Source organism: Vulpes lagopus, chromosome 2 (assembly GCF_018345385.1).
Source record: "Vulpes lagopus strain Blue_001 chromosome 2, ASM1834538v1, whole genome shotgun sequence".
NCBI classification, from domain to species: Eukaryota; Metazoa; Chordata; class Mammalia; order Carnivora; family Canidae; genus Vulpes; species Vulpes lagopus.
This window is the reverse complement of record NC_054825.1, coordinates 58,331,218-58,358,819: the sequence shown is the minus strand read 5'-3', so window position 1 is coordinate 58,358,819 and position 27,602 is coordinate 58,331,218. Positions and strand designations below refer to the sequence as shown.

Here is a 27,602-nt window from a genome sequence, read left to right as displayed (position 1 = left end):
TGCAGAATGCAGGCAGCTAAGGACAGGTGTGCCTGTGACATTCACCTGAATGATCTGACAGTTTCTCAAAGCATAAAGACTTGGGGCTGATGGAACCCTGAGACAATCAGAAAGTCCTGTTTGGGGTTGAAGAGATTGCCCCTCCATCAGGCTCAAAAGGGTGGGGGGAGGAACTTCTCAAAGGCAGATTTGCTCCAATTGGCCTGGGCAGGACCCCATAGACGATCCTCTCTGGTGCCCACACATGATTCCCCCAGCAGTCCATGGATTCTCTGGCCCCTGGGGTCTGAGGAGCCTGACCGGGTATAGACTCCCCACCAAGCTCCTGGACCCGACTCCAGAAAATCCCCTCTCCAGGCCGTGGTGTACTATCCCCTGTAAGGAGGGCCCTTCCCTTTTTAGAACATGTTTTCTCCTACCACTAACTTGAGAAAAGGAATCACGTTTTCAAATTTCAATTCAGGGTAGCTGGTTCAAGACAGGCGATGGGAATTACTCAAAACACAAGAAAGCAAATATCAGGTGAGGGGACTTTATTTTTTAAATGGCAAGGAATACATCACAACCTATACAGTTAATCTTAAAATCAAGGAAAGGACACAGATGTCATCTTTTTTTCAAAAACACTGTATCTCGGGGATCCCTGGGTGGCTCAGCGGTTTAATGCCTGCCTTTGGCCCAGGGCACGATTCTGGAGTCCCGGGATCGGGTCCCACATCGGGCTCCCGGCATGGAGCCTGCTTCTCCCTCCTCCTGTGTCTCTGCCTCTCTCCCTCTCTCTCCCTATGTCTATCATAAATAAATAAATAAATAAATAAATAAATAAATAAATAAATAAATAAATCTTTAAAAAAACAAAAACAAACACTGTATCTCATTCTCTGATTCTTTCTTATAGCCAGTTAGATGCGTAATATGAGAGAAAGAGAAGGAACATGTAAGGGTAGGAGAAATAAAAAGCACAGTGAAGGGAGCACCTGGCTGGCTCAGTTGATTAAGCGTCCAACTCTTGGTTTCAGCTCAGGTCATGACCTCAGGGTCACGAGATCAAGCCCATGGCAGGCTCTGCGCTCAGTGCAAAGTCTGCTGGGGATTCTCTCTCTTTCTCTCCCTCTGCCCATCCCTCTTCTGTTTCTCTCTCTCTCGCTCTCTCTCTCTCTCTACGATAATAAATAAATGAAATATTTTTAAAAAACCACAGTGAAACATTATACTTAATAAAAATAATCATTGTGGACATGTGTTGTGCTGGACACTGTGCTAAGCACAGTTCCTGGATTTTCTCACTTATTCCTCCCTCCAAACCCTTGCGGTTAATAATAGTATTATCCCTGGGTTAGAGTGGGGAAACTGAGGCACAAAGATTTTAAATAATTTGCCCACTAATCGAGCCAAGAAGGAAGAGGGCAGCATGAGGATCCAGTTCTGTTATCACAAAGCTTCCACTCAAGAGACAAAGATAGGGAGACACAGCCTCTCCTCTCAAAGGAAACTTATCCTGCTATCTTTAGAATTCTGTAGCTAAATACTTCCCTTTATCATTTCTTAACAATAGGAATTACAGGGGAGATTTTGTGCTCCAGTGGAAAACGACGCATTGTCTATGCACTGCGCTGCTGTCCTGGGTTATCTGATTCTGGTGTTCATTGCCCTTGAGGCAGTTTACGACTCTGTACACCGAAGATAACTATAAGCAATGCAAAATGCAAGTTCTGTCCTGCCTTGTGTGGAAGTTCGATTGACTTTCCTTCCACGCTGGAAGAAGCGAGCCATGCTCCCACTTGTACATTATTTTCAACAGTCCTTTATCCATATACATTGGAGGGGGGTGACTTCTCCCTTGAACTAGTTATAACAACACCCTTACCAGGTTCCTCATTATAATGAGTTAAATAAAATACCTAGCATATGTTCTTTTTTAATATCTAAGTGGGAGCCATGATCTTATCTTTTTTTTTTTTTTTTTTTTCTTTAATTAACTTTTATTGGTGTTTAATTTACCAACATACAGAAAAACACCCAGTGCTCATCCCGTCAAGTGTCCACCTCAGTGCCCGTCACCCATTCCCCTCCAACACCCGCCCTCCTCCCCTTCCACCACCCCTAGTTCGTTTCCCCGAGTTAGGAGTCTTTATGTTCTGTCTCCCTTCCTGATATTTCCCAACATTTCTTTTCCCTTCCTTTATATTCCCTTTCACTATTATTCATATTCCCCAAATGAATGAGAACATACACTGTTTGTCCTTCTCCGATTGACTTATTTCACTCAGCATAATACCCTCCAGTTCCATCCACGTTGAAGCAAATGGTGGGTATTTGTCGTTTCTAATTGCTGAGTAATATTCCATTGTATACATAAACCACATCTTCTTTATCCATTCATCTTTCGATGGACACCGAGGCTCCTTCCACAGTTTGGCTATTGTGGCCATTGCTGATAGAAACATCGGGGTGCAGGTGTCCCGACGTTTCATTGCATCTGAATCTTTGGGGTAAATCCCCAACAGTGCAATTGCTGGGTCGTAGGGCAGGTCTATTTTTAACTCTTTGAGGAACCTCCACACAGTTTTCCAGAGTGGCTGCACCAGTTCACATTCCCACCAACAGTGTAAGAGGGTTCCCTTTTCTCCGCATCCTCTCCAACATTTGTTGTTTCCTGCCTTGTTAATTTTCCCCATTCTCACTGGTGTGAGGTGGTATCTCATTGTGGTTTTGATTTGTATTTCCCTGATGGCAAGTGATGCAGAGCATTTTCTCATGTGCATGTTGGCCATGTCCATGTCTTCCTCTGTGAGATTTCTCTTCATGTCTTTTGCCCATTTCATGATTGGATTGTTTGTTTCTTTGGTGTTGAGTTTAATAAGTTCTTTATAGATTTTGGAAACTAGCCCTTTATCTGATATGTCATTTGCAAATATCTTCTCCCATTCTGTAGGTTGTCTTTTAGTTTTGTTGACTGTATCCTTTGCTGTGCAAAAGCTTCTTATCTTGATGAAGTCCCAATAGTTCATTTTTGCTTTTGTTTCTTTTGCCTTCGTGGATGTATCTTGCAAGAAGTTACTGTGGCCGAGTTCAAAAAGGGTGTTGCCTGTGTTCTCCTCTAGGATTTTGATGGAATCTTGTCTCACATTTAGATCTCTCATCCATTTTGAGTTTATCTTTGTGTATGGTGAAAGAGAGTGGTCCAGTTTCATTCTTCTGCATGTGGATGTCCAATTTTCCCAGCACCATTTATTGAAGAGACTGTCTTTCTTCCAATGGGTAGTCTTTCCTCCTTTATCGATCTTATCTTTTTAAAAAAATTATGTCTTGGGGCACCTGAGTGGCTCTTGGTTAAGCATTAAGCATCTGCCTTCAGCTCAGGTCATGATCCCAGGGTCCTGGGACTGAACCCCGCATCAGGCTCCCTGCTCAACCTACCAAAGCACCCCATGGCTTTCTGGAGGACCCTAGGCATGATCTAACCTGAATGGTTTCAAAAGCACATGGTAATGGCAATGCTGTGTAACTAAGGCTATTCCTAGTGTAGCCTCTCCCCCGACAATTTCCTGTCGAGCAGTGTTCTGTCCAAGGCAAAGCTTCATGAGCAAGAACTCCAGTCCCCTCATGTTCACTGGACTTTTCTCACCGCTGATTGGGGAAAATTCATCTGTATATAAAGTATATGGTTCTATCCCAGCGTAATGTCACTGTTGCTTCTCTCTTGAGCTAGACTCATGGGCTATTTCAGGGGTGTCTCCATGAAATAAATAGCTGACAAAGGGCTTGAGAACATTTGTTTTGAAAATAGTAACATAGCAGGTATATGATCTATGTCTTTATGTGCAGTTCAAGAGCACACATCACAAGCTTGTTTTTTTTTAACCTTAGATACTTGGGGATGGGACACTTGGCAAACCTGCTTTTTGTTGTGTGGGCTATAATTCAAATCCCATTCCACCACTTACTAGAACGTGGGTTTGGCAACTCAGTAACTTCCTGAATCCTCTGTTTTCTTCTCTGTGTGAGGTGGAATAATCACACCTGTGTCATAGGACTGTTTCTGAGGTTTCAGTGAGTCACATAGAAAGTCTGGCCTCTACGGTAGTTGGCTCCTGAACTGTTAACCCCTGACTTCTGACCTGCCTAGCAATCAATGACTAACCACATCATCGACATACCATATTTCCTGGAAAAATGATGCATCACCAGTAGCACATGAAACAGATCGTTGGAAACTGCTCCTGATTTTTCACAGCCAAGGACTTGACTTGCTAACCCCAACCCCAGAAAGCTTTTGTGAGACGAGTGCATGACACGATACAAATACCCATTGCTGCAGAGAGGTGTGGGCATTTCAATCTGAGATGCTTTAGCCCTATCTGATGCCCAGGATGGGGTCAGTGCCCCTGGGTACCCAGAGAAAGAGAGCTGGCATGCTGACAGCCCACCATCCCAAACTGTGTCTCTAGTCTGCTGCCATCAGCTTTCTAGTTAGTGGCATGGCCGGTCCCCCCGAGTAACTCAGCATCATCACCCATCACCAAGCCCAACCAACAGCCCAAGCAGGTGGGGGATGAGGCAGAGTCTAGGCTATACCCTCCCTCTTTCCCACAGAGGAGAAAACCCTTGGCAAATTTTAAGGAGCCACCAATGTTTCGTGTCTATCTGGCTGCTCTAAATCTACTTAAATCTTGACTTCTTTTTGCTTCCAAGCATAATGCAATCAGAGAAAAAAAGATTTGCCATTCTACTACAGCTACTAAAATCATAAGACGCATTATTGGTTCCAGAGTACCTGGCCACAAAACAAACAAACAAAAAACACCATTCTGGTTTGGGGGTTTTAGTTTTTTTGTTTTTTCAATTGTTCCACAAACAAGCAGCTGAAATTCTGACAGTGAGAGTAAGTGGACCAGCACAGAGCAGGAAACAAAAATAAGTTCAGAAACAAAAATAAGTTCTTTGCTCGTTAGCTACTTGGATCTTCACTTGAGTCTGGGAACGAGAGCTGCGGAGCTTATGGGGACCTGGAAGTGTCCCCATCCAATCGACATCTGCCTTCCGCTCAGGTCGTGATCCCAGGGTCTGGGGATCGAGTCCCGAATCGGGCTCCCCGCAGGGAAGAGCCTGTGTCTCTGCCTCTGTGTGTGTGTGTGTGTGTGTGTGTGTGTGTGTGTGTCTCATGAATGAATAAGCAAAATCTTTTTTTAAAAAATTAGACATGTGGCCTGCCTTGGACAAGGAATCTGGGAGCTTCTGTCTTCTGACCCGTAAAATGAGGGAAATAATTCCTACCTCATTTGTCACAAAAATCAAATAAGTTCTGACTGTGCCAAGAGCTGTTAAAGGTGCCTTCCACGTGATAACGTTTGATCTCCTGACTCCATTTTACAGAGGAGAAAACTGAGCCAGAGAGAGATAACAGAATCTGCCCAGGGTTGCAAAACCAGTCAGAGGCAGAGCCAATGCAAAGTTTATCTGCAAAGTTTTATCAATAAAGGAATGGTGATCTCACTGAATAAATACCAGCCTGTACTGCGTGAAACACTTCATTCTTTCAAATAGTCTAAAACATTACCTGCAAACTTGTTTTCACCTTTCATTTGTTTACTGATCTTAAAAAAAAAAAAAAGAGAGAGAGAGAGAGAGAGAGAGATAAGGAAAGGTTAAACTCCAGGCAACCCCTCTCCAAATGAGGACATGTTCCAAGCCTTCTTGTTTTTGCCATACTCCCACATGGTACAAGAATGTCTACAAACTGATCAGTGACCCAAAAAAATCCTGGTCATTTTCCAGGATTTGGACCAGTGGTAGCCTGGTCCTAAGAAGCAGTAAGGGAAGGTGTCATTTCCCAGTGACATGGTCCTAAAAGCATCATAAACTTCATCTTGGAAGTGGACTACAATTAAGGCCTAGGAAAGAAAGCCCCGTGAAGTCCTAAGGAAAACCAGACACATAGGGATTAAGGGTTAGTGGTTGTTAAGAAAACTGACCCTACACTCAGATGGCCCTGAATCACCCCTCTCTGTCTTTTACTGGGGAAATATGGTTTTGTTCCATGTCTTAATCTCTTAAATCTCAGCCGCAAAATGAGGGAAATAATAGTACCAATCCAAAAGTTATTGTTTCAATTTCACTTGTTTGAGAGCTCCAACTTGAGGCTGCCACTCTTGCCTGTGTATCTCCAGTTTCTGAAGATGAAAGCAAGAAAAGCTGATCCTGAATATAAAACTCTGTTTCTTTCATAAGTGAACTTCACCATGATCCCCTGGCTTCTCCCCACCAGGGACTTGCTCTCTTTAGCTCTGTAAAATATTTATTTCTTTTCTTCTGATTAACTTTCTTATCACCATTACACCAAAGGAAAAGGTTACAGTCAGGTCATCAAATGTCAGTCTCTTGAAATTTCTATTTCTTCATGAAGCTTTTCAAATTAAAAGAGAGCAAGAATTGGGCAATTTTTAAGAATCTAATTATAAAACCATTATTATTTTAGACTGAGGATTCCAGACAGTAATGATAACTCTGCTGGAGGCTCCAGCTTCCATGGGACTCAGGCTTGCCTCCTTTACAGTTCATGGGAAATGAAGAGTCCCCCATAAACTGCTGAGCTTTCTTCAGCATGGAAATGACTATAGATTCCACTAATAGATCTATTGGCTTTTCCAATTTTTTTTTTTTTTGGTTTTTTTTTTTGTTGTTGTTGTTGTTGTTGTTGTTGTTGTTGTTGTTTTTGCTTTTCCAATGTTTTGATGGAGTCAACCACATTTCAACATTTCAGTTAGGTCATTAAGGCCTAGAGCCACTCTATCTTTCTACAGGAGAGTTTTCACACCTTTTCAGTAAAGCACGTCTATCAGTTTAAAAAAAAAAACTTTGGGGGCCTGGGTGACTCAGTAGGTTAAGCATTTGACTCTTGATTTCAGCTCAGGTCATGATCTCAGTGCTGTAAGATCAAGCCCCGTGTAGGGCTCCACACTCTGCTTAAGATTCTCTCTCTCTCTCTCTCTCTCTCTCTCCTCCTCCTCCTCATCCCCATATGTGTACTCTCTCTAAAACAAATGAACAACAACAACAAAAATTTTAAGCATTCCCCCCAAATATATGGGCATTTATATGATTCTAAATTATGTATCACCAATATATTACATAGTGCTATATTCTAATTGTATAGTATGAATGTATTATAAATATAAACACAAAATTTTCACCTTAGTCTATCTGGGCTGCTATAATAGATTATCACAGACTGGGTAAGCAACAGAAATTTATAAACAACAGACATTTATTTCCCACAGTTTTGGAGGCTGGAAGTACAAGATCAAGGGATTGGCAGAAGCAGTGTCTGGTGAGGTCCTCATAGATGGCCATAGATCTCCTTCCAGGGGCAAAGCAAGGGATCTGGGTGGGGTCTCTTTTACAAGGACACTGTCTCCACTCATGAGGGCTTGTCCATTGTGACCTAATCACCCCCCAAAGCCACACCTCTTATACCATCATCTTGGGGGTTATGCTTTAATATATGAATTTTAGAGGGTCATCAATAATCAGCCTCTAGCAAGAGATATAAGAATATCTGAAAGGTCTGTTATTTTCTTCTTGTGCCCCCACAGACCTTACAAGCACCAGCTGGGAGCAATGGTCCAAATTTCATGTGACAAAGAACAGCCTGGAGAATTTGTTTAGTATGAAGCTTCTCCAGGCGTCAGCCGTGAAGCTTTAATTGGACTGTTCTTGGGATGGGTCCCAAACCCGTCCTCTCCCTGAGTTCTTGGGCTGACTCTGATTCCAGTGCCCATCCTTCTGCTTACCTACCCCTTTCATTTTATCACTGTGGTTTGGTTGTTGTCTACCTCCTGGAGACCCTCTTGATGCCCTAGGTAAATTAAAAACAATTCAACAATAATAATAGCCATCATTTATTATTTCCTACTTGCCGAGATTGCTTTTCCTCGTTCCGTTACCCCCTCTAACCCGATCATGGAGGCATCAGTAGTCCTTATGCAGATGAAAGGAAAAAGCTAAAGCTCCAAACACTCATGTCTTGCCCTTGGTCACCCCCAGTTAGAAAGTGACAGGCCAGGGATTTGAACCTAGATCTATCTGATTCCAAAGCCTAGGCTTTTGACCACTGAGCACGTTGCCTCCAAAATAAGTCACTACGTTTACTGAACCTTTAGTATGAACCAGGCACTTGGCTGGGCGCTCCCCATGCAAATCTCTAATACTCATGACATACCTCCTTTTGTACAGGGATGGATCTCAGTCCACGAATTCTGAGATACAAGCAATGTCTTCATTTTCTGTAAGCCATCTGAATTACTGAACTCCTATTTGTCAGGCCCTCTGGGATTTCTCCTTTCCACCCCCACCCTATTATGCCATAGTTCTGGATCAGACATAGCACCCAAGTCTGGTGGTGGGGGTGGCATCTGATTGTCTGTCACCCATCCACACAGGTGGCCACTGAGGGACTCATCCTCCCATCTTACATGACCTGTTAGTACTGGAGGCTCACGGCTGCTCCCACCTCATGCCAGCACAGGGGCAGCTTTTGCCCATCTGCCGCCACCACACAGCCATATCCTCTTTAGATTTTTACCACCTTCCAGGAGGGTTTGGGGGAAGCCAGGGACTGTCTCATCTACCCTCCAGACCTAGGGATAAGTCTCTCCTCTCCCACCTACCTACGAAGCCCAAGAGGCTCTCATCCTCGTGATGAGAAGGTAGGAGTGCTCCTACTCCCCTCACATCCCTGTAAAACATGGTTAGCCTTTTGCTTCTCTTTGAAGGTTACAATTCACTTGTCTTAGGTCCTAAGTTTGGGGAAGACAAAAGATTTGTAGAATTCTCTATAGTTTGCCCTTCCTATGAGGGAGGAAGAGCAAGGGAGAGAGATGCTGGGAGAAAAATAATACTAAGTTGGTATTTCCAAATATTATCTCTGGCTCATGTTACCCCATTTTACAGGTGAGGGGATGGACTCATTCAGGTTAAGTCACATTGTGCTCACTAGTAGAAAGTAGACCCAGCATCCTCAGGCTCTGGAAAGCTCACTGTGTAGTTCTCCCCTCTTCCCTGCCAGGTGTCTCCCTGGCCAGCTTCAAGAAAACACAACAGGGCTGGTGCATTAAAACCACCACAGAAGGGTGACAGGCCAGGCAGCCAGAGCTTGGGAAGATGGGAGCAGTCAGCACCCTTGAAAGGGAACAGACATCTCTCCTCCTAACCCACCCCACGAGAGCCTCACAAAACAAGCTGGCATGAGACATTAGTAGCAAAATTCTTGGTGAAGCAGGGACTTCTAAGAGCCAGAACTTTGAAGACCTCTTCCCATGTAGAAAGTGGTAAGAGAGTGTACTCTGCAGAAATTGGGAGGGAGGGGTCTTGGTATTCTGGAGCCACTTGGATTCACTGGTATCTTGGTGAGTTAATCCCCAAGTGATGTAACTGCCTGCTCAATGGTTCCAGTTGAATGTCCTAGAGGCACCTCAAACCTCACAGAGCCAAAGCTGGCTGCATAATCTTCCACCACCAAAACTGCTCCACTCACAGCCTCCCCACCTCAGCTGTTACCAAGCCCAATGTTTGCTTGCTCGAGGCAAAGTCCTTAAAGTCATCCTCAAGGCCTCTCTTTGTCTTGCATCTCACATTCTAATAGTCAGGAAATCTGTTGCACCCATCTTCCAAATATATCCAACACCCATCCACCATTCCCCAATTCCACTGTTACCATGCTGAAGCAAGCCACCATCACTTCACACTGGGTGACGGCAATGACCTCTTCATATTCTCTCCAACTTGCACCCTTGCTCACTTATAATCTGTTCCTAGCCTTGCAAACCAGAATGATCTTTTAAAATAATAATACAAATCATGTCACCCTTCTACTCAGAATGGCTCCCCGTGTCTCAGATCATAAGAGTCAAAGTCTTTATAAGGGTGTTTCCTGGGTCATTGGTCTCCTTGTTGTTTCTGGAACCTAGCAGGCACACTCCTACCTCAGGGCCTTTGCACTGGCTACTCTTTCACTATATGTCCACTGAAACCCTCGTTTAAATTTCAACCTCCCAACAAGGCTCACCCTGACCATTCTATTTAAAATCACTACCTCCCCCCAACCCCGTAATTCTGCTATACTTTCCCTTTTTCCATAGCTCTCACTCCATTCTACAATCTCCATAAATCTCTTCTTGTGTCCATTGTCTATCATCTGAGTCCTCTCACCTCCAGGGGTACATAAGCTTCACAAAGATAGGAATGTTAATCTGTTTTGTTCATTTAAATATCTCAAGTACCTAAAACAGTGCCTGGCATATAGTAGGCATGCAAAAAAAAGGGGGGGGTGTTGAACAAATAAAGTTTAAATAAAACTAGAGATCTAAGGAATCTCGCAAGAGTCATACACAGTAACATATCCCTGGCCTGGTTTTGTGGAATGGCCTGACTTCTCAATCCTCCACACAGTGCGAGCATTAATTAGCACAGAGTTGGAGAGTTTATTCTAGGGTCATCTCCCAATGGGCCCCTCTCCCCCGCTGCTTGCCACCCTCCTCCCATCCCCCGCTCCCCGGCAAAGACATCTGGTCCTGCATCTTTGCTCTTGCTTCAGCTCCTTCTTACACTGACGTTAGAGGTTTTCTGCCCCTTTCAGCTATAGACAGACACATCACCCCACCACTCTTTGACTTCAGGCACCAGCAATTTTGCTGAACCCATCAGAAAATGGACCCTCCGGCAGCTCTCTGCTTGCCAGAGCCCTTTTCTTTTCCTTTGTGCTTAGCCTGCAATTTGAAATACCTCTGCCATGAGCCGGCATCTGCAGTGCACTGATGTCAGAAGGAGAACGAGGTAACCATGTGCGAGCCACTGACCCCTGACCTTTCACAGAATTTCCAAACACATTAACTTTAAATTGATTAATTTGGAACTTCGACCTTGGCCCAAGAAGGTAAGAATACATGACAAGATATTTGATTTTCAAAATGTATCAGGGTTTTTTTTTTTTTTTTTTTAAAAAAAAAAAAAAAAGCTTTTGTAAATCAACCTTTGTTGAATTAGGTAGAGTTAGACTTGGGGTTGAGGGGGTAGCAAGAGAAGCTAACACTTGGTAGCATGGTTAAAGGTTAATTATTAATAAGCAGGCTTCCCTCACAAAGTATCAATAGGCAATCTGGTCTCTTTAACTTCAGAAATTAGCAAGAAGACCTCGGACCCCGGGTGAGACAGGAGAAATGGAAAGTCCCCCATGTGTCTCTCTTTTCTTGGTTTTGTGCATCTTTATCCAATCAAGTGCCCATGGACAAAGCCTGGGACTAGGTAAGAGCCTGCCTCTTCTGCGGAGATGGGCATGGATTTTCTTCTTTAAACGTCTGTCAAAATGAATCCAAGTGTTCTTGGTGGGAGAGAGCTCGGTTCTATTAGTGGTATCACGGGTCACAGGGACATGTCACCATTCGTGCAGGATTGAAATTTAAGGAGATCGTTCTGGAGATGTCTAAAAGCACTGGCAGCTTGCGCTGAAGTCTCTCCCGTGTCTGATTCAGAACGAGTCATGATAAGACTTGGATGGAGAATGATCTGAAAGAGTTTTGGATCTTCCTGAGTGCTAATTTGGCATCTAATTTGTGGTTGGGGAGCACAGCTTGCAACGAAATGCTCCGTCTTGCTGAGGTTGTCTGATTGTTGGCTCTCTCAGAGGAGAGAGGAATTTGTAGAGTCCTATTTCCAGACAGGTCTAAGGAAGAGATAGTGTTGCACATTCTCTAGGCTTCATTTTTTTCTGCTGAAGGTTTACTCTGAGATTGAGGAATCCAACAGCAATCACACCCGTTTGATCTGTAAATTCATAAACCAGGTTGTTGGCCAAAGATCCAAATGCTTGATCAGGTAGGTGGACTCCAGGTGCCTGGCTAAACAGTGCATTGGATCAGTAAATGACAGATATGAAGTAAAGTGAGCAATCTGGCCAAATTATACAGATATTTGGGACTTTTTTGTGTGTGTGCTGGTCAGGAGCTAGTAACTCTAAGGTAGAGGGTTTAGATTTCTCTTTTCTCAAAGACTGTGCTTGGAAGGACCTCTAAAAACCTTGAGAATGAGAAATTTAGTGACCAATATATGTGAAAATTCCAGAATTTTGTTTCCCCTTTCAAAAGGGCTGTTTGTTATTTTATTATTATTTTGCATCACAGGCCAGTTAATAACTGATTAGTAGTATTAATTATTACCATTTACTAAGCATTTCTATGTCAAGCATTGTGCCTATTATTTTGCATTCATCATCTCATGCATGAACCAGGTCCAAAAATGACAATAATAATTTAGAGACAGACAGGCAAAATCGCTGATGATTATTATTCCCTGGGTTGACCAGGATTTTGCTGAAGGGTCTGCCCTGACCTTTGGCCCAGAATGGTGTCTTTGTTTGTTTATTTTCTATCAAAGTATAACATATATTAAGAAAAGTACCTAGATCATAACTGCCCAGTGAATGGTGGTAATCAGAACCTACATCCCAGAAGCTTCTCTTGTGTACCCCTTGAGCCTTAACATAGATTATTTTGCCTTTGGGGGGAACTTCTCATTAGGGAAGCATACAGAATGTGCTCTTTTGCTTCTGGCTTCTTTCACGAACATTACCCTGGTGAGACTCATCCGGGGCACATGTATGTGGTGGTGACTCATTCATTCTGGGGGCAGAAGCATTCCATCGTGTGAATATCTCTCCCTTCATTTATACATTGTGCTGTCCATGGGCTCAGAATGGTTTTTAGTGGAGACTTGGAGGTCAGAAGCCATGGATGCTGAGCAGGAGGCTGAAGGGCAAGTCGGCCTCCTCCAGGCTGCTGGACGTTGTCCAGATTTCCATCAACAGATGTTGTGTTGTCAGCTGCTGCTTCCTCAGGGCCTGGTTTGTCCCGAAGCTGAGGGAAGCAGCCATGATGAGCAGGAGGGTTCTTCAGGGAAAAGGATCGGAGTCCGGAGGTCGCTTGCTCCCTTGCAAGCAGAATCCTTGGCAAAACTCTTCGTGCTTGAGCCCAATCTGTGTGTATGATGCTGGGGCATCGTCGTCCAAGGCACTGGCTGGAAGCAGGTGCCCACAGCGGAGGCCTCGTCAGATGAGTATCTAGACTGGCAGGTCTCAACCAGGGGCAAAACTGTCCCCCAGGGGACATTTGGCAATGTCCAGAGACATTTTTCAATTGTCACAGTTGGGGATAGAGTGCTATTGGCATGTAATGGGAAGAGGCCAGATACGCTACTAAACATTCTACAGTGCACGTGACAGTGCCCACAACGAGTTATCCAGGGCAAAGTGCCCCTAGTGGGTCAAGTGTTGGGAAACCCCGGTCTGTATAAAGCTCCCACTGTCACTAGCCTTGGGCCAGGAAGAGCTCCCCCAAGGACCCTTCCTCCTGAACCCCACCCCTCCCAGCCTGCCTCTTTTTGTTTTTATGAACGACTTACTAATGGACCCACTCCGGCTCTGTGCACCCTGTACGTGCCAGCTGTTAGCCCATTTTCGCCACGTGGGAGAGTGAGCCAGCATTTGGGTGACCTACAGGGGTCCCATGGCTGTTCAGAGCCAAGAAAGGAGAAGCACAGACAGCTCAGTCTGAGGCTCCAGGCCTTTCTCTCTTTCCATTGTGCTCACTCCCAGGGATGTGACAGCCAGAGGCCCCTCAAAAACAGTTCTGTTCAGTTCTCATTCAGAAATATGGACCAGGGCAGTTGTTCCAATCTGTCAGCACCAAGGGGAACAGGATCTGTTCCCCCGGGGACACAGAGCTACCATCACTCTCATCCCCAGACCTCACAGCTTGAGGCCCAGACCCACCCCACTGACGTGGCCACGAGAGCCCACACTGCCCTCAGATGGAAGCTGCTGCTCCCAGGCCCTGGCAACCCCACCTTCCAGGTATCCATCACCACTGCCTCCAGGGGCCTGTCCCTCCCTCCCATCCCAGCTGCAGCTTCCAAATCCCAGAAGGCACTGGCACCCACCCACTGAGTCCCTCACTCCTTTAACCATCCCCCCTGTGCAAGCATCTGCCGTGTACAAGGCCACACACGCGTGTGGCAGTTCGCAAACTTCTTGATCTCGGGACACCGTTACATACGGAAAAATTCCTTAGGACTCCAAAGAGCTAGAGTTTTGTTTTGTTTTGTTTTCTGCGTGGAATACAGCTATCGATATTTACAATATTAGAGACTAAAATTGAGGAATTTTTGTAAATTGTAATCCCTTTAAAAAGAACAACAAACCTATTGGCATCAATACATATATTATGAGAAATACCTCGTATTTTCAAAACAACAACAGTAAAAAGGGAATCTGAAGAGTGATACTGTTTTATGAAGAAGTGTTGCAAATTTCTTGAATGTCTGGCTTAATAGAAAAGGGCTGGATTCTTTTATCTGTGTCTATATTCAGTGGATTGTGATGTGTTGCTTTGTTTGGAGTACATGAAGAAAATCGGCCTCACATATAGGCCATCCCAGAACCACTGCATTTGGACAGTAGACACTGTACAACTGTGGACTGCCCAGTTGGCCCTTGTCCCCAAATCCTGCCCTGAGCTGTTGAATCAGGAGTGGGCCAGCGGTGGGGAGATGGGAACCATCTACCCCAGATGTCAGTGATAAAAATAAACCTCCTACCTCTCAAAATAGTTTTTTACTGAAGTTGCAAACAACTCCTATGGTTATTGTTGGGTTTTATTAATATATGTGTAAACTTCGAATGATCACATTTTTATTACTTACCCTTTAATAAAAATTACGTGCCCTATCAACATTAATTTTTCTAAGATTTTATCTATTTATTCACGAGAGACACAGAGAGAGAGGGGGGCAGAGACACAGGCAGAATGAGGAGAAGCAGGCTCCATGCAGGGAGATCGATGTGGGACTCGATCCCAGGACTCCGAGATCATGTCCTGAGCCAAAGGCAGATGCTCAACTGCTGAGCCACCCAGGCGTCCCTACTGACGTTAATTTTGAGAACTCCCAGTTATGTGGTTGGCCCCTGACATTTACCCATTTGGTGATGTGCTCACTGTAGGTGTCACAGTTTTGAAACCTCCCAACTCATTCTGACCACCCATGTCTCCAACTTCTATGATACTTACTGCATTTTCCTACATAGAAACAGAAAATTGGAAATCAAAAATGATACCATAATGATTGTGAAGACAAAGAAGCAAAACCTGAGAACTTACATTCTGTTATCCTATGTGACCACCATTTAGATTTTTTATGTTTATAATGTAATACAGTAAGACAGATATTAACAGGGAACTGGGAGGTATAATACAGTTGGCCCTTGAGCAACACGTGGATTAGGGGCACCGACCCCCCCCACCCATGCAGTCAAAAAGCCACATATAATTTTTGAATTCCCCAAAACTTAACTACTAACAGCCTACTGTTGACTAGAAGCCTTACCGGTAACATAAACAGTCGATTAACATCTATTTTGTTTATTATATGTATTACATATTGTATTCTTAAGAGAAATAAGCTGGAAAAAAGAAAATATTATTAAGAAAATCATAAGGAAGAGAAAATCAATTTACAGTACTCTGTTGTATTTATGGGGAAAAAATCCACATATATTTGCACCCACACAATTCAAATCTGTGTTGTTCAAGAGTCAACTCTATTTTGTTTAGTAAGTAAAAATTGTAGTTCTTACAGGAAATACTTTTAATGCATTTGAGTATCTTCAAAGTTGCAATGTGTTCTTCCTCTTAAATTGTTCATTGCTCTAAAACTAAAGAACAAATTAAGAAAATAGTGATTCCTGACTTTTGCAACATTACTGAGAACAATTTTGTCTTACAGAGCAGAGGCATATTAAAATGATCTGTCCTGGGTATCATATACATGAAGTATATCACTGAGTCAAAAAAAGGAGATAAGATGTGTATATAAAATTTTTACGACTAAGACATGGAATGTGATGAGTACCACTAGAAAGGAGTACAATGGGTTGAATGTTTGTTTCCTCCAAATTCATGTTGAAACCCTAACCCCAATATGCCAGTAGTTAGGTGCGGACTTGGGGAAATGATTTGGTCATAAGGATGGAACCCTCTGAATGGGATTAGTGCCTTTATAAAAGGGACTCCAAAAAATAAAAATAAAAATAAAAATAAAATAAAATAAAATAAAATAAAATAAAATAAAATAAAATAAAAATAAAATAAAAATAAAAATAAAAATAAATAAAAGGGACTCCAGAGAGCTTGCTCTTTTTCCACCATGTGAGTAAACCAGGAAGGGGACTCTTACCAGAACCTGACCATGCTGGCATCCAAATCTCAGACTTCCAGCCTCCAGACCTGGGAGAAATAAATTTCTGTTGGTTATAAGCTCCCCCCACTGCCCCAGTCTACAGCTCTTTGTCATAGCAGCCCAAATGGACTAGAACTAGGAGCAGGTAGGGAGGCATTAGAGTTTACCTCCAAGTGTGGGGCACAGGGAAAGCTTTAGGGAAGCGGGTGGCATTTGAGCAGGGTCCCGCAGGATAGAATCTGAACAAAAGAGGAGGCTTTCCTTGTGCATTAGCAAAGGTATAGGGCTGGTAAAGTCCACATGTTTTTCAAGCCTAAATATTTCCCCAGGACAGGCCTTCTGGGATGAAGAAAAGTAAAGCAAATTCTAGGTAGGAGTTGACAGCAGCCCGGGTCACAAAGGCCAGAAACTAGAAACGACCGGAATGCCTAACAATAAACCATCCAGTTAGCAGTAAGTCCATCTTTAAACAAGCATTGTTTCAAATACCTACTAAAGTACTAAAAGTTCCAGGATCTTTTGGGTAATAAAGATGGAATTCATAAATAGAAGGCTTAGGGCTGGCCTCCAGGCACTCACAGTGTAACACCAAGGATATTAACTTGGCGAGGTGGGTTTCTGGAGTCTGGTTGCCTCCTGGGATGGCACCCAAGGCCATGTGTCTGTGCACTTTGAGTGAGGGAGAGAGGTCATAACTCTGGCAGATTATCAAAGGGATCTGTGACCTCCAAAAAGTTAAATAACAACTGGTCTTGTAGCTTTTAAAAATAAATACAAGGAAATCTTATACGCAAGCAATAAAGTGGGGGGGAGGGAACAGGACTAAATAGCCTACATATTGAATCACAATTATGAAAACATCATATACATGTATATGGCTAGGGATGAGAAGCATATTTAAAGATATATACAGAGTTTAAGCCCATAGAGAGTGGGTTTTTTTAAGTATTTGAAAGTAAGAGAAAAAATTAAAATTAAAAAGAAAAATCCCAATTAGCTGCAATTAGACTGGTCTTGGATTTGCTGTCCCAAGAGGGCCACTGGGAAAAGGCCATACCTATTTCTATGACTTCAGACCTGCCACCTCCACTCTCATAGACTCAGGCCCAGACTTATCCTGCAATGGGACCTCCGAATTCCTGATAGGCCTCCCCAGCTGCAGCAAGAGTCATATGTGGGTAACATTGCCGGTGACGTCCAGAGATGGAGCATGTGCATTAGAAATGCACGGGGAGCCGGAGTCTGCAGGCCGGGCCCCAGCATGCTGGAGAAGCGCTACCTTCTCTCTGCTAAGGGACGGATCCCATCCACTATCAGACTTCCCGGCCCAACCCCTCGAGCCCCACTGAGGGTAACACACCCAGAGAGGACAAGCCTGAGGTAAGAGGACAGCAAGCAGCCTGTCTTCCACCCTGCTTGCCTTTCACAGGCGACCCAGGACTTGCACCCATATTCTTAAATTCTGGGTCAGGTGAATAGGACGTTTTTAGAAAAGAAACTGAGTGGCCGATTGTTGAAGGAACTGGTTGGGCCTGGGAATTGACCATAGCACATGAATCACCAAGCAAGGAAGGCAGCCAAAAGTCAGATGCCCCCCGCCACCTCCTCCCTGCCTGTTTCCTGCACCTGCTACCACAGTGCAGCAAAGCATGCTGGGTCCTCACTTGCTGGCTCCCTCAGGGAAGGGCAAAGGGAGTGGGGGCTGGCCCACAGACAGGGGTGAGCAGTCCCAGTTACATTCTCCCCAAGGACAGGGACACCCTGACCTCAGCCCGAGGTGTCCCTGCCATCCACGGGATCTGTGCAGGCCAGAGGGCATGGCCAGCCTCACGGCCAGGAGGGTGGCTGTATGCAGGTTCCTGGGAGGGTGTCTGTTTTAGGGAGGGGCCTTCTCAGCTGGGGACTGAGGTCCACCCACTAGGGAAAGGGGGTGGCCGCGACCAGGCAGGACATCTGGATTCCTGCCAAGCAGCCTGGGGGTCATGGCTGGACTTCAGCCCCAGTGTGGAAACCAGGACCATGGGAGGGAGCACAGCCAGTCCTGCAGGGAGGGGAGCTCCCACTCAGGCCCCAGCCTAGGGCAAGGAGACTAACTCCAATGGGCTCCTCCCCACCGGGAGACTGGGTGGGGTGCTGGCCTTGCTGGTCACGAGCAAGTGCAACTTCTAGACACAGCCACAAGGGAGCACAGTGAGGACCCAACGGCTCCAGGGTTGCAGGAGGGGATTTCAGGCTTGGGAGAATGGAGTTTCTGGATGACTCTGGAAAACTCGGGGCTGTTGGCTAACCTCCCTTTCCTCTCCATTTATGACCCTGTTTCCAGGAACACTCACAGTTTTGATTTTTCCACAATGGTGCTTGCAGGGGAGGGACAGGACACAGGGGAGAGAAATCAAACGCCTCAGAGGAGAGGCCTCCCTGTGTGTCCAGAGCATTCTCCCCTCCACATACACAGTTCACCGGGGCCTGGTCAAGTACCTGCGACACAGTTTTCCATGCACTGCTGTGTGGCACTCAGAACAGTTCCGATGAAGACGTGCAGGTGGCAACACTGAATAGTATTTATAGAATTTATGTTAAGCAGGAAAAAAGCAGGATACCTGCTTATGTGTGTCCTGTGATCACAACACTGAAAATACGTGTGTGAGGGGAAAAAATATGAAGGAAATGCACATGGAGGTTTGACTTCAGTTAAATTTATATCTAAATTTTTGTCTATTCCAAATTTTTTATAATGTTATAGTGTATGTGTGTATGTATATATATACATGTAGTATATTTACTTTAACAATTTGAATAATTTTAAACATAAATTTATATCAAAGCGATGAAATGGACTTGACCAGATCGATGGTTCTCAAACTTCAACGTACATCAGAATCTTATTAAAATAAGATCTTCATAAATCATATTTATTCATAAAATAAATGTCTTATTAAATGTATTAAATAAATAAATCTTAATAAATTAAGGTTTCTGGATACCAGCTGCTAGAGTTCCTAATTCAGTGGGGTCTGGGGCCAACTCGGGAGTTTCTATTGCTAACACGTTTCCAAGTGCTGTTGCTGGTCTGGGACAACACCTGGAGAACTACTAGGAAAACTGCCAGTCGGTGGCAAAATAAGACTTGAACCCAGGTGTCCTGACTTCCAGGCTACAGAAATAATGCAGGCCTCCAGAGCAAACCTGGCTTCATTCTCAAGTTTCCTGATAGGGAAGAGGAAGGAATCAACAAGGACTGATCCTGCATTTGATGTCTCTCAGGGAAAACCATAGCCCAAATAATACCAACCCCCAGATAAGGACACCTGGGTGGCTCAGTGGCTGAGCATCTGCCTTTGGCTCAGGGCATGATCCCAGGGTCCTAGGATCGAGTCCTGCATTAGCATCCTTGCAGGGAGCCTGCTTCTCCCTCTGCCTATGTCTCTGCCTCTCTCATAAATAGATAAAATATTTTTTAAAAACCCACAATATTCATGACACTTTATCCTTCCAAAATAAAAAATGGGCATGCTGAAAAGAAAGTGACTCTTGAAGAAAAATCCCCAAGCAGAGACTTACTTGTAATCGGTGGGAAAATACAAGCTGCCACAGTTAATGAACCATACACAGTGAACCCTCCCTGGCAGGCCTGAAAATAGGATCGAGAAAATTCTTTTCAGATGTGTTGGGCATTTCCAAAAGCTGGGCAGGGCCGTGGATCCTCGGTTCTAGGACTGGCCTTTCTGATTGCGAAAAACTTTCCAGTGACAAATGTTCCAGCTTCCTTGTCCCGAGAGAATCCCAAATAGTGAAAACAACATACGGCTCCACACTGAAACATAACAAGATCTACGGCAGCAAATTCCAGCATTCATTAACCACCTACTGTGTACCAGGCGCCGTGGTCAGCACAAGACTGCATCCCTGAGGATCCAAAAATGAAAAAGCACATTTCATTTCATCAAGGAGCTTCCTACCTGAGGGGGTTTCTGGCTCCCTACAGCTGCAGGTGAGGGTGCGCACAGGTTAGAGATCGGGAGAAGCACAATTTCAATAGTGTGATGAGTGCACAAGTAACACCAGGTACAAAGCATCATAAGGCTCTGAGGCAGAAGGGGTCAGCTGAGAAGAGAGAGGAAGTGACATTTGGGTTGAGTTTTGAGGGAAAAGATGTGGAAGGACGTTGCAAAGCAGAAGGACAAGCATAAACCAGTCTCGGAGACTTGAAAAAGTTCGTGAAATTGGGAATCCCCGAGGCATTTGCTGTGGCCAAGGGTGGGCCACATAAGAAGAAATGGCTGGGGCCGTGCTATGGAGTTTGGCCCTCACCCTGGAGCAACGGGGCTACCACTGAGGTTAGGGTTTAAAAAAAATAATAAAAAAAAAAAAAAAAAGGAGGACTGAGGCTGCTGACTGCCTTTTTTTGCTGGGTGGATGGCTTTATCTCTCAGCCCAGCTGAAACCACAGCCACTCCCTCATGGAAGGAATGGTGGTATCAGCAGGAAAATACAGAGGTGGTGCTCAGCAGTCACCACCTCGCAGGCGCCCACAAACACTCAGATCTTCCTCCCAGGCAGGCCCCAGCCTTGGGCAAGTGTCTTTGAAGTCTTCCTGTTCATTGCTATTCCTCACACGAAGTCGTAGGAGGGATTTACGCCGGGGAAATGAGGCAGGAACACATAGTCGAAGGTTGAATAGGAATCTTCCATTTCAAAAGTACTGTCTTCTAAGTCTGGAAAGAGAACCTTTTGGAAATTCCACATCGCGCTAGCTTAGAGACCTGCAATTTCAACATGAAGAACTCCTTCCCACCCACATGATACCACTTGCTTCTTAACAACATCCCTGTAAGGATTATCGATGGGGCAGGATTAGTATGCCCACTTGACAGATGTAAACGTTCACCAAGCAAAGGTCACCAGGCGCCCACTCAGGGTCAAGTGAAAGGCTTATTGGCCTTACTGCAGCAAGAAAGAATACACCCCAGAGAAACCCCAGGGCATCCCAATGTGAGCTGTTGAGGGGGGGCTTCTCCGTAGATTGGGTTTTACTGGCTGAGATGGAGAAGGGGGTGGGGGCAGTTCTGGATCAGAGTCCGTTAAGGGGAGGATGGGCAACCCAATGACCAGATATCTCCATAATTTAATAATCAGGCACCTGGGTGGCTCAGTGGTTGACTGTCTTTGACTCAGGTCGTGATCTTGGGGTCCTGGAATCAAGTCCCGCATCGGGCCCTCCGCGGGGAGCCTGCTTCTCCCTCTGCCTGTGTCTCTGCCTCTCATGAATAAATAAATAAAATCTTTATAAAAAATAATTCAATAATCAGTTATCGTCAACTCCCCCCTTGCATGGCTTAGTCATCAATGATACAGCAGGCAGCAGCATGGCTGGGGCTGGCAGTGGCACAGGAGTGGCATTCACTGCTGTTGGCCAGAGGAGGGGAATGTTTAGTCATGTCTGGGTCCCTCTTGTCCCATCACAAACATAGAAGGTCCGGGTAGCACATTGTTTCTATTCTGTGGCCATTGTCTACGTTCAGTTGGGAACATCCTGGTGCAGCTGCCCACCGGGCTGGTTTCTGGTGCTGCTGTGTTTTGTTTTCATTTTGTCACACCCCCACCCCCACCCCTGCTCCAAGCAACTCGGGGAGTGCCATCGAGGTCTCTCAGTTCCTTCGCACCAGCTGCACAGCCTTGGTGGGGGGGGGGGGGCTGCCTTCGTCCCCTGTGCCTCTGATTTCCTGTGAGTGGCATGCAGGGGCCCTTCTAGCACTGACACTCTGGGTGTCAACGAGGACTCATCGGGAGGTCATCACAGTGCCCCAGACCTTCAGTGGTTGCCTCAGCTGATGTCAGCTGTTTAAATGTTAAGGGCAGAGAAAAATATGAAAGCCAAGTTCTATCCACTTTAAACACGAGACATCAGCCCTGCCTTAATCCTAGGGTGACTCAACTGCCTTCAGTGATTCAAAGATTCCCAAACACCAGTAGGACAAAGAAATAATTCTGTAAGAACGATCCAAGTGGTCAATGACCGTTGGACTGTTTCTTCCCCAAAGCTGTTTTTCTCCGGGGCCTGAAGGGCAAGGGGTGGAAGAAGCCTCCCGAGGTCCCTGGGATTCTCACTGATGGGGATTTCTGGCAATGCTGGTGTCCACCACAAAGCCCACATGGCTATCTTGGCCTTCAGACGTGTTCTACTGTGGGTGTCGTTGCCAGGGGAGCCTGGGACATCCTCTGAGCCTCTCTGAACCTGACCACGTCTGATCAACGCTTACCCTCCCCACACTCACTATGAGTGACGGCCACCTCCTCAGAGGCCTAGCAGGAAATCTGTGTGCAGCCGCCAAAGTGCTGCTCTCTCTTATCTCAGCTTCCTTCCCAGTCCCTGGTTCCCCAAAGGCAGGCTCACAAACTAGGTGCAAACACAACCCCAGGCAGCCTGAAGAAAGGAGATGCCCCATGATGGCCAGACTGAAAATTCTGGGCCATTTGAAGATAACCAAGCATACTTTAGAAAAGCTAAAATATTTTTATTCACTCAGGAACCCTCTAGGTACAGGGCTGCTTTCACAAATAGACTCCCCTAAGCTTCTCTGAGGCTTGCTGACCCCAAGAGAACACCGGAGAAATTTCCTCTGGCGAGACTCCCCCTGCAGCCCATAACACAGGTCTTGCTGTTACCCCATGACTAGGTCACCTTGGCATGTACATGTCCAAGTGCTGGCCACCACCTTCATGCCACACAGAGGGAGGTGTTCCCACACCTGAGATTCATGATAAGGGTAGATGATTTTGAATCAGAAAGAACTGGAGAGGGCACCTGGGTGGCTTCATTGGTTGAGTGTCTGCCTTCAGCTCAGGTTATGATTCCAGGTCCTGAAATCGAGTCCTGCGTCGGGCTCCCTGCTCAACGAGGAGCCTGCTTCTCCCTCTCCTGCTCCCCCTGCTTGTGCGCTCTCTCACTCTCTCTCTCTCTCTCTCAAATAAATGAATGAATGGATGAGTGAATGAGCTGGAGCAAAGACTCATAAGGGAGGGTGGCCAACAGCCTATCCCCTCCCCTCCGGAGAGACACCCAAATGACCCATTCAAGCAGGGAAGTCCACACTGGAAGGATGACTTCTGGGGCACGGATTTCCTCACAGATTCAGCCACACATCAGTTCTGTGCCAGGCCTGTGCAGGGACACCAACAAATTCAATATTCATCCAGTGCCCTCGTTTGCCGGGGCTGCCATCAGAAAGGGCCCCAACCTCAGAAATTTCTTTTCTCATGGTTCTGGAGGTTAGAAGCCTGAGATCGAGGCAGAAGTAGAGCTGGTTTCTTCTGAGGCTTCCCTCCTTGGTGTGTGGCTGGCCATGGTCTCCCCTTCATCTTCACAAGGTCTCCTGCAGTGCATGTCTGTCTAATGTCCTTTTTTTTATATAAATCATATGCAATTAGGGCCCATGCCAGTGACCTCATTTAACCTTAATTACCTCTTTAAAGACCCTAGCTCCAAAGAGGGTCACATTCGGACATACTGAAGATGAGGGCTTCCACGTAGGAATGTGGGGAGGGGTGAGGGAACACAACCGAGCCCAGACCATCCAGCAAACACTTGCGAGGCGAGGCTCTGACTGGGTCCTGGGCCAGGTACTGGAGACACTGGAGATACATCATTGTTTGGTTTGAGCTTCAGCAGCAACCCCCTAGGGGGCTTCAGGGTTAGGAAAAGAGGTTTATAAATATACATGAGCTTGGAGAGCGGAGTAGTAAGTCTGCAGGCTCTGAATCGGGCCCAAACAGGGGAGCCTCTGCTGTGGGGGTGCAGAAAGTCATGGCCCAGCTGAGAGGCCCAGGAGCCAGCTGGCAGCTGGTGGGGGGAGGGGGTGCGGCCTCTTTCAGCAGCATGATTAAGACTTTCTGGCAGCACGAGCAATAACTGGCAGGAAACCAAGAAGGAGCCATTTATCTGGCTCATATTGCGGGTAAGTGATAAAACTTACCCTCTGGCGGGGTGCCTGAAAGACCAATCATCTTTGCTGGAGTGTGCTCAGTGGGAGCCCGTACAATGGCTCTCTCTGGCTTCGAGAGGTCTTTTTCCCACACAAGCTGTCTTCAGCCAGACTGTTTCCTAGATGCGCCCGGGCCTCAGCCAAGGAGAAAGGGCCCAAGGTCAGCTGCCATTTTGTCCAGGGACCTGCCTCCCTTGTCTTCACCCCCTGCCGACCCAAAAGGAAAAGTGGTGGGTCACTTACTGGGAACAAGGCGGACCAGGGAAGATAAACACTGGGGCCTCCTACTCACGGCTGGGCACTCGGCCCCCCAGTACAGGCCGGAAATAAGTCCTGAGAGAGACTCTGGGTGACAATGGAGAACTGGATTTGGAGTCTAAAAGCCTGGGTCTCAGTCCCCACTAGATCACTTAGCCTTGAGCACCCCACTATGGTCTCTAGGCCTCTGCTCATGAGCCAGGGGGATCGTTACAGACCCCACAGAGCTGTTGGGAGGATGGACTGCGGTCGCACAGGAGAAGCACTTTGCAACTGCGTATTGCGAGCCATAAACACACGTTTGTAAACATCTACCGTGTACTCAGTCATAGACCATGATAATGCTCACCTGATGCATGCACTACGCCCAACGTTTTCCCCACTTTTAATTACAAGTGTTCAAGTACAGAAAAACTAGGAAAGGATAGTATAATGAGTTACTGTATTTCCTCCAGATAGGTTCAGTAATTGTTAACATTTTAGTATATTTGCTCTCTCTCCCTCTCTCCCTGTGTATACATATATGCATATTCAGATGTGTGTGCACATGGCACAACCACTTAATTCCATCCCTCCCTCTCTCTCTCATTCTCTTTCTCTCTCTCATAGATGAATATATGTATCTCATCCCTCTCTCTTTCTCTCAGAGATATATGAGCCCACTGGCCCATGTCATTTGTAGACCTCTTGCCCGTGGCCCTTGGCTCATCACTCTTTGATTTATCTCCCAGCGCATCTCTCTTTTCACTAGACTATGAGCCCCTTGTTCCTCGAGGGCAAGAACAAGTCCTAGTCCCCACTGTATCCCTAGGACCTGCGCAGGCCTGGCATGGAGGAGGCTCATGGCAAATAACCATTGAGCGTATGCCTCTTTATCAAAGGGCTAAGTACCATACATTTGTTTTAAGTAAATGTGTTTGAAGCCATTTCATTTAGCAGGCTCTGCGTCCCTGCTGGCACTAATGGAAAACATCCCAGAGATCCAGGAAAACCACCTCCAGTCCAGCCCTCCTTCCCCATCTAAAAACACAGGGACAGTGAAGTCACTTGGGGCTCTTCATCAGAGGCTGCAGTCTACATCTGTGACAGAGCTATCGCCTGGCAAGGAAGGAGTGATCCCCAGACCACAGTCTACTCTACAAAGTACTCACACACACAGGGGCACACAGAAGCTGGCTCTGCAACCATTATGGATCTTACAGAAGTGATTCTAAGTCATTTGGGTTTCCATCAAACCAAGAAACCACTTCCAGACCAGCGGGAGTGGGAAGAGGGTGTGCACAGCACATGTGTATTATCTTCTTGCCTGTAAACTTCCCACAATGCTCGCTCCCTTAATAGGAGTTTTTAGGTTTCCCCCAACTTCAGAAGTTGCTTTCGAAAGGAAAGCTTCTCAAACTTTAATGTGCGTGCGAATCATCTGGGGAGCTTACTAAAAGGAATGTTCTGTTTCAGTACATCTGGGACAGACTCCAAGATCTTGCATTTCTAATAAGCGTCCAGGTCATGCCAGTGCAGCTGGTCCCCAAACCACACTTTGAGAAACAAAGTTTTAAAGAACACAAAATAGCTCCTCACTTACTCAGTGATGCAGTACTTAGCACCTACTACTAGATGTAAAGCAGCATGCTAGCCCTCGAGGAACAGGGAAATGGGAAGAAATACAAATAAGACATAATTATTTGCCTCCAATGAGCTGGATATGCCTAATTACTATGTCTAGCATTTTGCTTAAGTTGGCTTAATTCTTACCACAACCTATAACCTACAATGTGTATATTGTTATTCGCATTTCACATGAAAGGAAACTGGGGCGCACAGCCAATTGTTTTGTCTAAACGAGGAAAAGGATGCAGGGAGATTTGAACTGTGGTCTACTTGACTCCAAGGCTTGTGTCTTTCCCCCATGCAACTTTCTGACTCTTGGTCTGGATGAGCTTCTCATGGAGTCCTCAGACTTGACAGTGGAAGGGCAAGGAGGGGCCTGGAAGCTGACTGGGAGTATTCTTGGGGGAAGGAGATGAGGCATTACTAGGCAGGTGTTCTCAATAACCAGCAGCGGGGGGGTGGCGGCCAGGGTTGGGGGGAGAACATTCTAGAACCTAGCAACTTGCTCACACGCGAGGTATTTCAGATAACATGTTGTCCTAATGTGGTGGATCGAACACTGTGCACACTAGCAATCTTCAGCCATGGTTATGCCTTGAACTTTGACACCAAATGGCTGTGTGACTTGGATAAATCACTGCCCTCACCTGGGCTCAGAGTTGGGCACTCTGTACATTCTTTCCTCTCTGACAAAAGCTCTTCCAGTTTCCCTTTTTGTCGTGTCCCCTCTTGGGGTCCCCCAGCCCAAACCTGTTAGCTCAGGACCAGGACTTTCTGGAACTCACCCTGCAGTCTTCTTCCTCTTTTCCTTCCTAACTTCACACACGTCACCGAGTACATACCCTGCCCGGACCTTGTGCTCAGGGCTGGGGATGCAAAGGCAATAAGATGCATTCCCTCCCTCAAGGAGGAGACCCAAATTAGACCACAGCCCCAGCCTTAGGCCCTGGGAACGCGGTACAGAGCACCTAACTCAGTAAAGCAGGGGCAGGCAGGGCGGGGTGGGCATCTGCCCTGCACACCAGGGCTTCCCTGGAATAGTCCACTTTATACGTGCTAGTATGTCCCCATTTTAAAGATGAGGAAACAGAGGCTTTTTTAAAATTATTATTTATTTATGATAGTCATACAGAGAGAGAGAGGCAGAGACAAGGCAGAGACAAGGCAGAGATAAAGGCAGAGGGAGAAGCAGGCTCCATGCACCGGGAGCCCGACGTGGGATTCGATCCCGGGTCTCCAGGATCACGCCCTGGGCCAAAGGCAGGCGCCAAACCGCTGCGCCACCCAGGGATCCCAGGAAATAGAGGCTTATAGAAGTCAAGTGACTGGCCCAAAGTCACACTGTTCGTAGATCAAGTGAGTCAACGTGCAAAAAAACACCTAGCAGAGCATCCGGCCAAGTAGTAGATGAATGGTAACGGCAATGCCTTATTTAAGTGGCAGAGCAGGGAGTGGGAGCCAGTCTCATTC

At 45.9% G+C, this 27,602-nt stretch overlaps 1 protein-coding gene across 1 annotated transcript in view; it reads left to right on the top strand.

The window, feature by feature from the left end:
• Window positions 1–11,134: 11,134 nt before the first annotated feature.
• Window positions 11,135–27,602, top strand: part of LIPC (lipase C, hepatic type) — a 134,818-nt gene continuing 118,350 nt past the window's right edge. Inside the window, exon 1 of the mRNA XM_041742767.1 lies at window positions 11,135–11,301. Within this exon, the coding sequence (XP_041598701.1) occupies window positions 11,217–11,301 (85 nt within the window). The 5' untranslated portion in view covers window positions 11,135–11,216. The remainder of the gene's footprint in view (window positions 11,302–27,602) is intronic.